Consider the following 13122-nt stretch of genomic DNA (forward strand, 5'->3'; position numbering starts at 1 on the left):
ATAAAACATTTGTTACACAAATAGATATTATACATAAACAATAGCCATAGTTGCTCCTATGAAACTGATACACATTTATATTTAATGAGCCATTTCGTAATTTCCCTCAGACCTTTTAATACAGTTTTGTTTGTTTTAGCAATCAAGCATTTGCAAAGCTGCTATACATTCTGGTGTGATAGACAATGACGGAGGATGGGTTGATGTCACAAGACAAGGACGAAGAAATTATTTCATTAAATCATTAAGGAATGGTGTACAGTCAATTGGGTAAGTTTAATATATCACTTGTCATTATTGTGTCATATCCATGGAATAGTTCCTATACGCATTTGTTTCTTAACCCTTTTTTTGTTACAGGAAATACCAATCTGCAAATTCGTTTACTGTCTCCAAAGTATTGTGTAAGTATTTTCTGCAAAGTTATTTTCTGTATGCGTGAGGTAGTAAGGTTTCTAAATCCTACTACACAGTGCATAGTTATTAAGTTGACCTTTAAAAAATCTCTGACTGATAATGCATTAAGCAGGAACAGATCAGGGAGATGGTCATCAGGGTTGGCTCCTCATAATCACAATAGAGTAAGGAAAATAAAATGTTGAGGGCATGAAAGGGCATGATGTGAAGGAGGGTTTCTTGTCTTATGCCCCATCCCAATTTCCTTTGTTTATCTTCTCTGTTCTCATCCCTTTGACCATGCTATTAGCTCTGACACTGATCACAGACTGAAGTGTGTAATTATGTAATCCATTACTCGTACCTTTTCTATAAAAGTATGCAAGTATGGGTGGCAGCGCACATTGAAGAGAGAAAGAGAAGGGAAAAGAGAGGATTAATGAAGGGTGGTATTTTTGAGCATACATGGCAGAAAGGTGTATCTAAAAGAGTGTGCAGTAAGCAAAGAAAGATAAATAAAATAAGGTTAATACAAGGGAATCACACCACCTGCCATGGGCATCTGGAGGACTCTGTGTCTGCGAAGGAGCAGCTGCCAGAGTGAAGGGGAGGAAACCAGCTTGAGAGAGAGGAAGAGAGCAGACCACACCACTCTGGCAGCAAGGGGTGTACAGAATTTAATAAAAGCTTTTTTTTTTTGCTGCACCCCCCTGACTTCCAGGTGTTTGTTTCTGCTCTCTATGTCTTGTTAATATATTCTAAACAGCCCACTTTCTCTCCATCCCCTGCTGTTGCTCCAGTGGTCCTCTTTGAAGTTATAATAATGCACAAACATAATCTGTTTAAACTAATGACACACAAATTATTGTAATTATTGAATACATCATTCAAACACACATGGTGTGGATTGGTAAAAGTATGTGAAACAGAGGCTACCTAAAGTGCTTGTTTGAGGTTATTGCTGCCAAAGAAGGTAAAACAACTTGTTAATTATAAGAGTTCACTTTCTTTTTCCACAAGCACTGTGAATTTTTAATGGGTGTGTTTAATGAAGTCATGAAAGATCATTTCTTGTGTGTTATAAGCTCGATGTTACAATGCACATTGTGTGTGTCTATATTTGTGACTTAGATGTAAATCAGATCACATTTTATGAACAATTAATACAGAAAACCAGTTAATTCCAAAGGGTTCATTTACCTTTTCTAGCCACTGTATAATCAGACCAAAATTTCAGAACTGATTTAGCATTTTCTTATATTGTTGTGTAGTTCAAGCCGTGACATGTGAAACAACGGTGGAGCAGCTGTGTCCATTTGAGCCACCAGCTTCACACTGCCCTAGGTGAGTTATAATGCAGTTTCCTCTAAAATGTAATTTTATAGAAAGGCCACATTAATGTTCCTGCATGGCAACAACAGGCAACAAAGTGCAAATAATGTATGTGCAGAGAAGCATGATCCATATTTGCTCGTACTGGGAAATGGAGACCTCAAGGGAAAATGAAAAAAGAACAATAGTGCAACAACACTTGTAAGACAAGCAAAATAGTAGGGAATAATGTCATGAAACAGAGTAATGACAAAGATGCTAACATGCACGTCACGTCTGATTGTGTATCGTTTGTATACCATATCACACAATAACCAGATTCGTTATTAAAGAATATGCTTTCCACAGAAAAGATGGATTTGTTAAACATGATTTGACTGAAAAAGAGAACCATTATGAAATCAGTATTGGTTTGTACCATTAGTTTAGAAAAAAAAAATCTGTTTCTATGCTAGATGTGTGCTAGTTAGGTCTATAAATAATTTCTTGTACTTTTTATTATCTCAATAACTACTTCTTTTCTATGATGCTGAAAAAACCTTTTGCAGATAAACATATTTTATGACCCGGCGTATAACCATCCCACTATCATGGGTTCAAAGTCATAATGTGTGACTAGCATGGCTGTGAAGTATCACTTGTGGCCGCTCTTAGCAAGGCCTTCGGGATAATCACATAACATAACCGTCACAATACGCATGAAGTAAATGGCCATTGAAAGTCTGATGTGGAAACACTATTTCTGAGCTCTAAATCTGTTGTGAGCCTGTTCCCTTCTTCCTCACTCCATCCAATCCTTGAACTTTTTAAACCTATTAAGGACAAGCTATGTCACTATACCTCCTCCTGGCCTACTTTCCTCTCCAATATTTCCAGAAAGGGAGACTTGCAGTTGAGTTTGCGGGAGAGTTGTCAATTCTCTGACTTCACTATGCATTATGAAGGGCCAACTCAAAAAACTTTTGCAGCAAGAAGAAATGTATTGGCCCTGTACAATGTCTCTCTTCGTCAGATGCAAATGAATACACATTAAACTGTATTAAGCTTTGTTTCACTTGTTCTTCAAAAAACTTTTGTCGGCAAATCTACTTTTCTTCCATCCTCTCTTGTTCAGCTTCTGATGTTTCTTTTTTATTGTGCAACCTCTTTCTGTATTGTCAGGTGCACTTAGGTCTCCTTCCTCCACAAGGAATTTGCTAAGTGTTTACTTTTAGTTGAAACCTTTCTGTGATCTCTACATGTGGTGTGTTAGACCGGGGGGGGGGGGGGGGGGGGGGAGATCATGATTTTTTTCATAGCTGTAATTTGAGTTTGGGATTTGTTTTCATCAGCTGTTGTAAGAGCCACTGCAAAAATAGGAGAAAAACGTTTTAATCAACGGCATGGTTTCAGTAGGGTTATGCAGGATGTATAGTGAACGTGTAATTCATTTTATTTTTGTAATTTCTTGAAGAGCTTCTGTTAGGTAGACTTGAAACTATAACTACAATTAAGAATGGAAATACTAAGCTGTGCTGTTATGAAATAACTAAATACGTATAAACGTTAAAAAAACATCTAGGGGAAATTCTTAATTAGTTGCAGGTTATGTTAATTAATCATGCTGTGGTTTTGGGAGCTGGGAGTCTTCTCTTCTGTGAATTTATTTTTTGCTGAATGCATCTGATGCCGCTTTTTGTTAAACAATATTGTCTCTTGGTCTTTGCCTCAGAATAGTTCTGCGACAACTTGATATTTTGCTTCTGTACAAATTTCTTTTTAATGGGAAAGGACTGCAAGTGACCTTTGGTTGTATCGTACTTGACCACAAGCAGTGGTAAAACAGAATTTCACTAAAAAGTTAATAGTCAGTCAAGACTGATCAGACTTTACTGAAGTTGCCTTGGATGCTAACAATCACAAAACAATTAGCATAATCAACAACATGCAAGTTGTTTGTAAATGCATGCAAATTTACATTTTGTGAGTTACAGGTAAAGTCATGCACGTTTAATAAAAAAACACTCTTCCTCCTCGAAGCATACAAATTTTCTTTTCAAACACCCCCTTGATATATTTAGGTATGATGAGGGTAATTAAGTCATGCTAGGTAGTATAGCGCCCAAGGGAGCCCATTTCATACCCTCTTCCTCATGTCTAGGCACTTACCAAATCTGGTCTCCTTTATCAGTGAAATATCCTTTAGATTTGTCTACCACAATATTAATCCGTCCACTTTTAATATCGTGTCTGAATTACTGCAACTCCCTACTAATCAGTTTCTGCCTCTCCTGACATTCACCACTCCAATCCACTTGTCTTTAACTCTTTATCTGCTGCCCTGCTATACCAGTCCCTCTATTGACTCTTCATACAAAAAAGAATTATATTTAAACAACTGATCAGAGCCATTAGCGACTCAGTGTCCTCCTTATTTCGCTGCATTTATCTTCAAATACTCTCCCAACCACCCTGTCGTGGCTCTCGCCTACCATTATTACCCCTTCTCGTTTGTGTATCCATGATTTTACCTGTCCTTTACCTTTAGTCTAGAATTCCCTACACTCTTCTGTTAGACTCTCCCATCCTGTAACTTTAATATAAGAGAATTAGTAAGGTATTTTTTTGCAAGGCACTGTATTTACGCATACATATTGTACATAAACAAACACTTATGTGGAACAAATGCCATGAATGTTCCTTTAAATGTATGTACACTGAAAGTTATCAATTCTATACAGGAAAGAAATGCATGCTGAGCAAATGTATGAGAGACATTTGATCATCTATACAAGAACTTTGGAAGGTTTAATATTTTTCATCCATTTAAACCCTTATTTAAAGTATATGTCAAAGTGAATTTCTCTGTTTATCTTTCATAGAAAAATGTGTAAATTATCCATGAAATGCCTTTGTGGCAGAGTGGAATGGATCCAAAATTCCCTACTAGATGGAATTTGAAACTGTGTTATTTGTTATGATTATATGTCTGCTCAATTCTCCTCCTACGTACAGGTTATTTTGCCTGTGGCTATATTATGTATTTTAACTTTCAGTTCATTGAAGACCGAAGCTTCAAATTAAGCATTTTTTACATGCTACAGTGCTTGTTTCTGTTGAATATAGGAACCATTTATTATAGCAGCAGCTGGCTTTCTTTTTCCATTTCCTAAAACAATTGATGTGCTTCTGCAGGAAGCAGCAGTTTCTTAACCCTTTAATTGTAAGAGGGCTATACAATGTATTGGGTAAAAAATATAACTTTTTAATGGTACCCAAAGGGTACCATTAAAAATAAATGTATCTCGCCAAAATCAGAGATGGGAATTTAGGATCTCTTAGTGCTTTTCTGAGCTTTTCTGGAAGCTGAACTGCATCCTCAATTGACTTGAAAGGGCCACACAAAAATCAACGGGGCACACTGAAGTTTAAAGACACCGTTGAAGTATAGGGGCCATTCAAGTCAATCGAGGATGAAGTGCAGCTTCCAAACCCCCTGACTTATGCACATGAAGTGGGGGAAACAGTCCCCTCCCCTTTGGTTAATTGTTTTTTAAATTATTAACTAACTTGAACTCACATGGCCTCACGTGAAAATGTAAAGTTGCATGCCCTTGCAAACAATTTGCATTTTAGTGAATCTGCAAGGTGTACTGCATGTGTTGGCAGGTAAAGGAATGCAACTTCAGTCAAGTCTGATGGCTCGAGTTAACCTTTTGCCATTTGACTTCTTAGTGAATAGACCCCATTCTTGGTGGTGAAATACAGTCTTTCACCTGATACTAACATGGACAAGCCCCTTCTAAGGAACTGTGTTGCGCAGCCAATGTTAATAACAGCCTTAGACTATGGGAACGTGGTTTACCATTTCGCATCACAGATCTCTGTAAACTTGAGCGTGTACAATGTACTGTGCCGATTTCCCCTCTGGTGTAATTATAACACACATCACTGTGAAATGTTCAAAGAGATAAACTGGCTGACGCTTGCCTCCAGGTGCACTCTCCACCTAGCTTGCTTAGGGCTTACCAACTTTTCTGGATGGCTTCCCCACTACCCGAGCAGGACGCTCACTCTTACTCCCTGCACATCTTACAATTTCAGATCTAGCACTGGCCCCATACCAATTGTCCCCCACTTCAAAAAGGAAGCAGGTTATTCTGTTTTAGACCCCCACACTTGTGGAATACCTTCCCAAATTCCATCAAATCATCCAATAGCCTAAAATCCCTGAACATTACAGGATGTATCCGTTATAAGATTACAAACTCATTTTATACTGTACATGTCTATTGTTGTATTTCTCTGTTTCTAAATCGATAACTGTGAACCCTGTATGTAAAAGAGTTTCTGGATTTGCTCCCCATCACAGTCTTGAAAATTAGAGAAATCCAATTTATTCTCCCTGGGAAAATAATAATAATCAATAAAAAGAACATTGTTTTGTGGCAAATGTAGGGTTTGAGGTTGTTATGAAACTGTGTTTTGCTTTAAACTGTTCTGCACCAATTATGTACTTGTTGGATGTAATTGAAAAGACAATTATTGTCTTTGCGCACCTTTGTGTTCTTTATCAATATTTTGCATTTAAAAAGTGTAACATTTTCCGTATGTATTTGACCAGATGTTCATTTATTTTATGTTACTTTGTTAATGCATTTTGTAATAATTATATTATGTATTGTAACCATTTGCTTTGAATATTTTTAAGAACTATATATAATTTTCTTCATTTTTTTAAAAACATTTGTATAGTGGTTTGAGATTTTGAGATGAACTTTTAAATCTAACATAACCATTATTAAATCCAGAATTCAGTCTACCACATGTATGTTAATTTAGTGTTCCATATTAAGGTCTGAGCTCACATCTGTCCCCAGCATTAGTATAATATGAACATCTTCTCAGTCAAGGCTCCAATAACAACTCATATACCTGCTGTGTTTCATGGACCCTAACTAGAGATTGTTTACAACTGTGCAGATCCTATAACAACTGTTTATATCTTATGTAAACCCATTAGAACAAATTGTAGCAGGGCATTTCACATATGTTGTGGGACATGGCGGTTGTCCCAACAGAAAAATCTGAAGTAATTTTTATAGTATAATTTAAGAGAAATAGAAAAACAAATATTTATATAATGGATATCTTGACAGTTCCGTCCATTCTAGAGTGTATTGCAGTACACTAAATATCCCTATTTAAACATTTCTTTTATTTCTATGTATGTGTATACACTTGTCAAAATAAATATGCTATTAACAGAAACATTACTTTGCTTAGGGTCTACTGTCCACGTAACTGTGCCCAAGCCAGCCCACATTATGCACGTGTATTTGGAACCCGGATTTACAGTGATGTAAGTTACCTGTTTATTTGCTGTAAAAATCTATATATCTATATAAATATAGAATGTACATATATGAACCTTGATACCCAGAGCTTGCACTTGTAATGTTCCCTGTGCTCCAGTCCATTGTAGTCATACAGAACGGTCACTGCGTATTGCTATTTTCTAATCTGTAATATGATGAACATATGTGTTGCCAAGCCAATTTTTAAAAATGCAGTTCTGTGAATTTTGATACATTACATGTGGCAGACCAAACATGCTCACACCAGGCAGCTAGACTACCTTCTTGGAGATACGCTTTTGAATTGGTAATCCAGTATATGGGTTATTGCTGGTTACCAGGCATCCAGTTTGCCATATGTTTGGGAGCATGCAAAGAGAGAGATAGGAGAGTTAGGAAAGCAATTGAATTATATTCTTTATAGAGCTGTCAAAAAAAGAGCAAACATTGTGTTTGTGTTTCTTTAACATTTGTTGAAAACTGAGATCTCAAACATCTTTTTTTAAGTTAGGAGAGAACACAGATGATTAGTACCACCAGTGGCGGCCTTGTGCCACCAATGTCCTTACTCAAAACCATAAATAACAGGTTAACATGTTTAACATGGGAACACAAAAATGGAAGAAAGAGTGAGAGCCTTTGTTCATAGAGTATACACTGAGATCATTTAAACATAGATGGGATAAGCATTTCAACAAGGTCAGGGACTGAGAAAGGTCAGAGTCTTTATATCAGGAAAAATGAGCAGACTAGATGGGCGGAAGGATTCTTATATACCATCAAATTCAATGGATTTACTTCTTATGTAGAATGATCTCTGAAGGGTCTCTTCTTCAGAAGACAAGACTTATGAGATCCTTAATTTTTATGCATATTTACTTGATTTTCTATATTGGCCCAGTAAAAAGTATGAAATTACCAGAACTGAATTTGTGACAAATTGTGGTGAATTTGCTGAGCTACTACAAAACACAAATAATCACAAATTTGATTTACAACATTTTAAATTATTTCTTTGCAAATATGACTGCACATTCTTGAATCAGACATTTATGAATAATTTCAAATAATGAAAAGTAATGAATGATGAATCCCTCATCTAACCCCACAGAATGCTTAACCAAGCATTCGGAAAATATTTTAAAATGCTGGTTTATCTGAAAAATGTAGACAAATAATCAAAATAGTGACTGTATTTTAAATCTGCTGTGTGGAATCCAGAAAATGTAAGCTATTGGAAGTATGAAACTTAAAATATGTTTTATGCATATTAACCAATCCTTTAGAATAAACATTGCAAGCATTTCACTTTAAAAGATTGTGCGCTATGCAGAACAGCGCTCACAAAGTGCGATCTTGATCAAGAAGCTCCTGTTGATCTTTTGTAGCAGAAATAATATGGTGGTTTAAATATCTGGTATTTTGCTGAGTTGTAAAAAAGAAGAAAAATCATTAAGCTGCTGGGTATTTAGATCCTATGGCCTGTAAAATACCGATGAATGCCAGTGGGTTTACTGCACAGCGCTAATGCAAAGTCATGTAATACCGTATGAAATGTTTATACTATCTTGCAAAATACATTAAGCTGCCTGTACCAGCTATGGGCTGAGCACTCAGTGAAAAGCACGGTCTGGTTCTGAATTTCATTAGTTAAATGTCTTACAGATGTAGGCAGCATTGATGTACTCTGTGATAAGAAGCAATCTCGCTATATTCAATAGGATGCATTATTCCATTCTTTTGATAAGTAATCCATTTAAGAAGGATTTTTGGAGAAAAATGCAATAACATAAGACATATTGTATTTATTTAAGGAACAGTAAACCATTTGTTTAAATAAAAAAAATTCTGTACGTGATTTAAGCGAAATACTCTAAGAACTTTTTACAGTCTTCTGTCCGCCTTAAAGCGGCCGTATAGTATTTTTAACAAGAAGAGTCCATAAAAAACTGTATACTGCACTGCTACAATGAAATAAAACATTTTATAACCCCCTATAGATAAAAGAGATATCTGGTCACCCTTGTCTAACATTACTTCCATAAACACCTAGGTTTCAGGAATTAAAACCCAGAGGTCTCTCATTACGCCATGTTATTAAAGCTTTGGCTGCCATATAAAGGATTTCTAAATAGGAAATTTAAAAGGACACCCATTTTTTACAGGGATCAGTAAATTAAAAAGTTCCCGGTTTCAGTGCTTACGGTGGCCAGGTTCAAGATTGATACCCACTGCGGAGAGCTTGTCCATATTGTTAAACTAGCTGGCTGCCAATGTTCCAAGCTGCATGTTTCTTTGAAACCATGACAAGCACTCGGATCTTGCTCTGGGCAGCTGGAGGTTGGAAAGCCAAAGTTAACAGTTTGGTAAAGCAACAAGGACCATAAATGCTAATGAACATCTCCTATTTTATGTGAGATTTACCGTTCCAAGCAAGTCTCCACACCTGACCTCAATTAAAACCAATAGGTTAGAATAAAACCTCAGTGTGTCAGTGGGATTACAAGTCCTTTGCTGTATAATAGCAGAGGCTACAGGTTTTCGTGAGTATAAAATGTTTAACCTTTTCAGTTCTAAAGTGAAGTGCAAAGAACTGAAAAGAAGCCTTTGAAGGAATACTGTAAAAGAACACCATAGGCCCTTCGTAAAAGAGCGATAGGTATCCAAGTATATGATGAAGCTAATAATATTAATATAGGATGCGTTAGAGGGAAATGCTATCTTTGAATAGCATCGACTCCACAGAAATCTCTTATAAAAAGCCAAAAGCAAGCACATTTAAATATTTACCTTGTAACCAGTTGAAAGAGCTACCACTCAGAAACTCCTGGCACAGTTTCGACTGTTTTGACAGTGGGATAGAGTAATCTTAGAACATCTTTGACAGTTTTTTAGAGATTAGTTTCTGAAGCACCTGTTACACTTAAATTACAGGCTGTTTAAATAAAAGTCTGCTGTAATGATATATAATATCTTCCCTGATTAAATCTGGTAGTCTAACAAATATTTTCAGGGTAGTGAAAGTGGACCAAGCTAATTTGTGATCTGACATCTTAGGTCTTGCAACCCCTGGCAGTCAGTAAAACCACTTGCAAAGTCTTAAGTATTTTCTACGCTAGGAGAACATGAATGTGTGTGCGTTTGTGTGTGTGTATATGTATATATATATATATATATATATATATATATATATATAAACATAGGCTCAACTTTGACAACCATACACAGGCAAGGGATGCATATCTTAAGATCTGTACAAAACATTTTAAATATACTGTGTTTATCTTTGTTTCTTTTTTAACACAGATTTCAAGCATCTGTAAGGCAGCATTACACGCAGGCGTAGTCCGCAACCATGAAGGAGGCTATGTGGATATCATGCCAGTCGATAAAAAGAAACATTATTTTGCATCAATTCAAAATGGAATAAGTTCTGAAAGGTACAGTGTGCACAAAATACAAATACATTTACTCCGTTAAACTCTGTCACAGGGCTTTGGTGCGTGTGTTACATTTTGACTTTGTGTGTCCAGATTAATTATACACGCAGGTGATGGAAATATGTGAGGCAGTGTAAGGGTCGTTGAGTGGCATTTTTGGGTTAATAAAACTGGTACATAGCACCAAGAGTCCCAGTAGCTTTTCTGGGGTCTAATTGATTAGATTTCAAAAAAGATTTAATGGGGGCCCATCATGTGGAATAAAAATAAGTTGATTATGCATACAGTGAAATACATTGCTGTGAAATAACTTTACAAGGCACCGGTATCACGATTGTGTAGGTGTCTCCCCTTCCTATCATCTAATGAGCTGCTTAGACCAGTGGGGACCCTAAAAACCTACTTGATTTGCTTATTGGATAACTGCAGCCCCAGGTGCCCACTTTAGTGAGTGTGTTATCATGCACACTTCAGTTATTGTGTGATTATAAGACAAAACCAAGATGGGAATCATTTAGGAAAGTGACTCCTGTATCAGTCTGTTTTTGTGGTGCATCTGTAACACCCATATAGAAAGGGTGGATTGCCTGTTTAATATACTTTACAAGGCACTAAAAGGTGTTATCGTGCAAATAAATGGGGGTGAGAAAGGCAAATTTAACTGGTCATGGATCCCAGTTTTAGGAGCACAAAAGTCCTAGTTGTCCCATAAAGATAAGCTCCAATAATTGTAGAAATAAAACAAATATATTTTATTCTGCAACTATTTTAGGGGTTGAACAGACTCACCATTGTTATTAAGCACATTCTAGAACTGCTGGTATTAACAGCATCCAGGAGAAACTTTGGTACCATAACTGCCTGTCTCCTGTAATCTTATAAATCAGACCATAACAAGCTGCTTACAGGTCAGCACAGCTTGATTTCCCCAACTGTGCTGAATGAAATATTTTGATAACAAAACTTTCCTTTCTAATTTTAAGATTATATGCTGTAAGCATCCAAAGAATTAAAAAGAAACCCCAAAAACTATCAGACGTTCAGACAGCACTGAAATATTGTTATTTCTCAAGCTGCTTCTGTTTGCATGTAATATCAGACAAAATTTATTATTATTATCAGTTGTATTTAGAAAATAGGTTGGTTAGATCATAAGAGCATTGTTTGTGTTATTTCAATATTTTAAAGCATGTTAAACCATGCAAACACTTGACTTCTAATGTTCTGTAAATATCCATTCTGGTTCCAAAGCCACAATTCTTTTTTTATTTGGTACAAAGCATTTTATACAGCCTTATCAAACAAGAAAGGTTTTTAAAGTTAATACAGCTTCCTGCTGTTCTTATAGACACCTGCAGGATATTAGATTTCCAAGCAAACCTCCAGAATTCTGCTTTCCAAATATACAGCCCAGGAAAACAGCAAGTTTGTTAGGAGGGAATAAGAAAGAAGTGCTGGTACAAAGGACAAAGTGTGCTTTAATATACAATCTCAAAAACAAATCAACATTTTGGAAATTAAGAATTACCATAAAATGTCAAGTACAATATGCAATGTGTCATATCGATTAACTAAGAACTAAATTGTCAGGAAAAAATCAAAGGTTATTTTATTATATATGCACCACCTAAAAAAGGGGGGGGGGGAGAGGATAGGTAGACAGATACATTAATATGGATGACCATCCATGAAAGCAGAGACCAAAATCTAGCCCCACTACACTAGATACAGTAGATTATTTAGAAAAACAGATAAAATTCAGTGACAAGATTCCATAGTTAATGTGTGATATCATTATGTATTTAATAGGTCTAGGAACAAGTAGAGGTGGATAAGCTGGCCTTGGCATGATGAGTTGAACTACACCCTGGGCTCAGCTTGTCAAGCTACATGAAACAACCTGCATGTGTAGTTACTGCAGATTAGATTGTCTAGAATTGTGTTATTTTTTGTGGAATTCTATTTACTACATGCATACACCAAATGTATTTTCTTGTTTTATTTTTCAGTTTACACAACCCACTAGGAACCAAAGCATTTAGAATATTTGCTGTAATATGAGTAAGACTAAAAGAAGAATTTGAAAATATGAATACTCAATATCAAAGTTTATGTTTTAATGTCTGTAAAGCTATATTGTTGTACAGAAGATAATATCTACATTATGTTAATTCAGAAGAGGTTTGTAACTTCTAAAGAGCAGAATTCAGATGTATGGCATATGGAATATGTCATGAAAATTGTGTTGGTTTAGACCAATACGTATCAAAAATTAATTTAATAACACCAGTACATTGAAATACGTGCACAACAAAGTTAGGTTCAACTAAGGAGAATTATATAACATTTTACATGTACATTGAATTTAAAAGTTTTGCCAAACCCTAGAACACAATTCTGCTATGTAGAAAAACAACAATTTAAAGATGCTGTTCTACACACTGTGTTGAATTAAACACGTTTGTAAATAAATGCTGCATTAGAAACTAGTAAAAAGTAAAATTTAAACTTTAAAGAAATATTAACCTTTTTTTAAAAAAATTATATTTTGCATAATTCATATTTTTCTGTGGAAACTTATATTTGTCCGGTGACACAAAAGCAGGCACTTTTTTGCC

The 13122-nt window shown here is 35.7% G+C and overlaps 1 protein-coding gene across 1 annotated transcript in view; it reads left to right on the forward strand.

Annotated features, from left to right (window-relative positions):
* LOC149305485 (cysteine-rich secretory protein LCCL domain-containing 1-like) overlaps positions 1-12565 on the forward strand; it is a 33060-nt gene extending 20495 nt beyond the window's left edge. Inside the window, exons 9-14 of the mRNA XM_089477320.1 lie at positions 140-270; positions 361-404; positions 1668-1740; positions 6994-7069; positions 10371-10504; positions 12514-12565. Of these exons, the coding sequence (XP_089333446.1) occupies positions 140-270; positions 361-404; positions 1668-1740; positions 6994-7069; positions 10371-10504; positions 12514-12565 (510 nt within the window). The remainder of the gene's footprint in view (positions 1-139; positions 271-360; positions 405-1667; positions 1741-6993; positions 7070-10370; positions 10505-12513) is intronic.
* Positions 12566-13122: the final 557 nt, after the last annotated feature.

Source organism: Sceloporus occidentalis, unplaced genomic scaffold, assembly GCF_023333645.1.
Source record: "Sceloporus occidentalis isolate IW3139 unplaced genomic scaffold, rSceOcc1.0.p SCAF_11, whole genome shotgun sequence".
Lineage (NCBI taxonomy): Eukaryota > Metazoa > Chordata > Lepidosauria > Squamata > Phrynosomatidae > Sceloporus > Sceloporus occidentalis.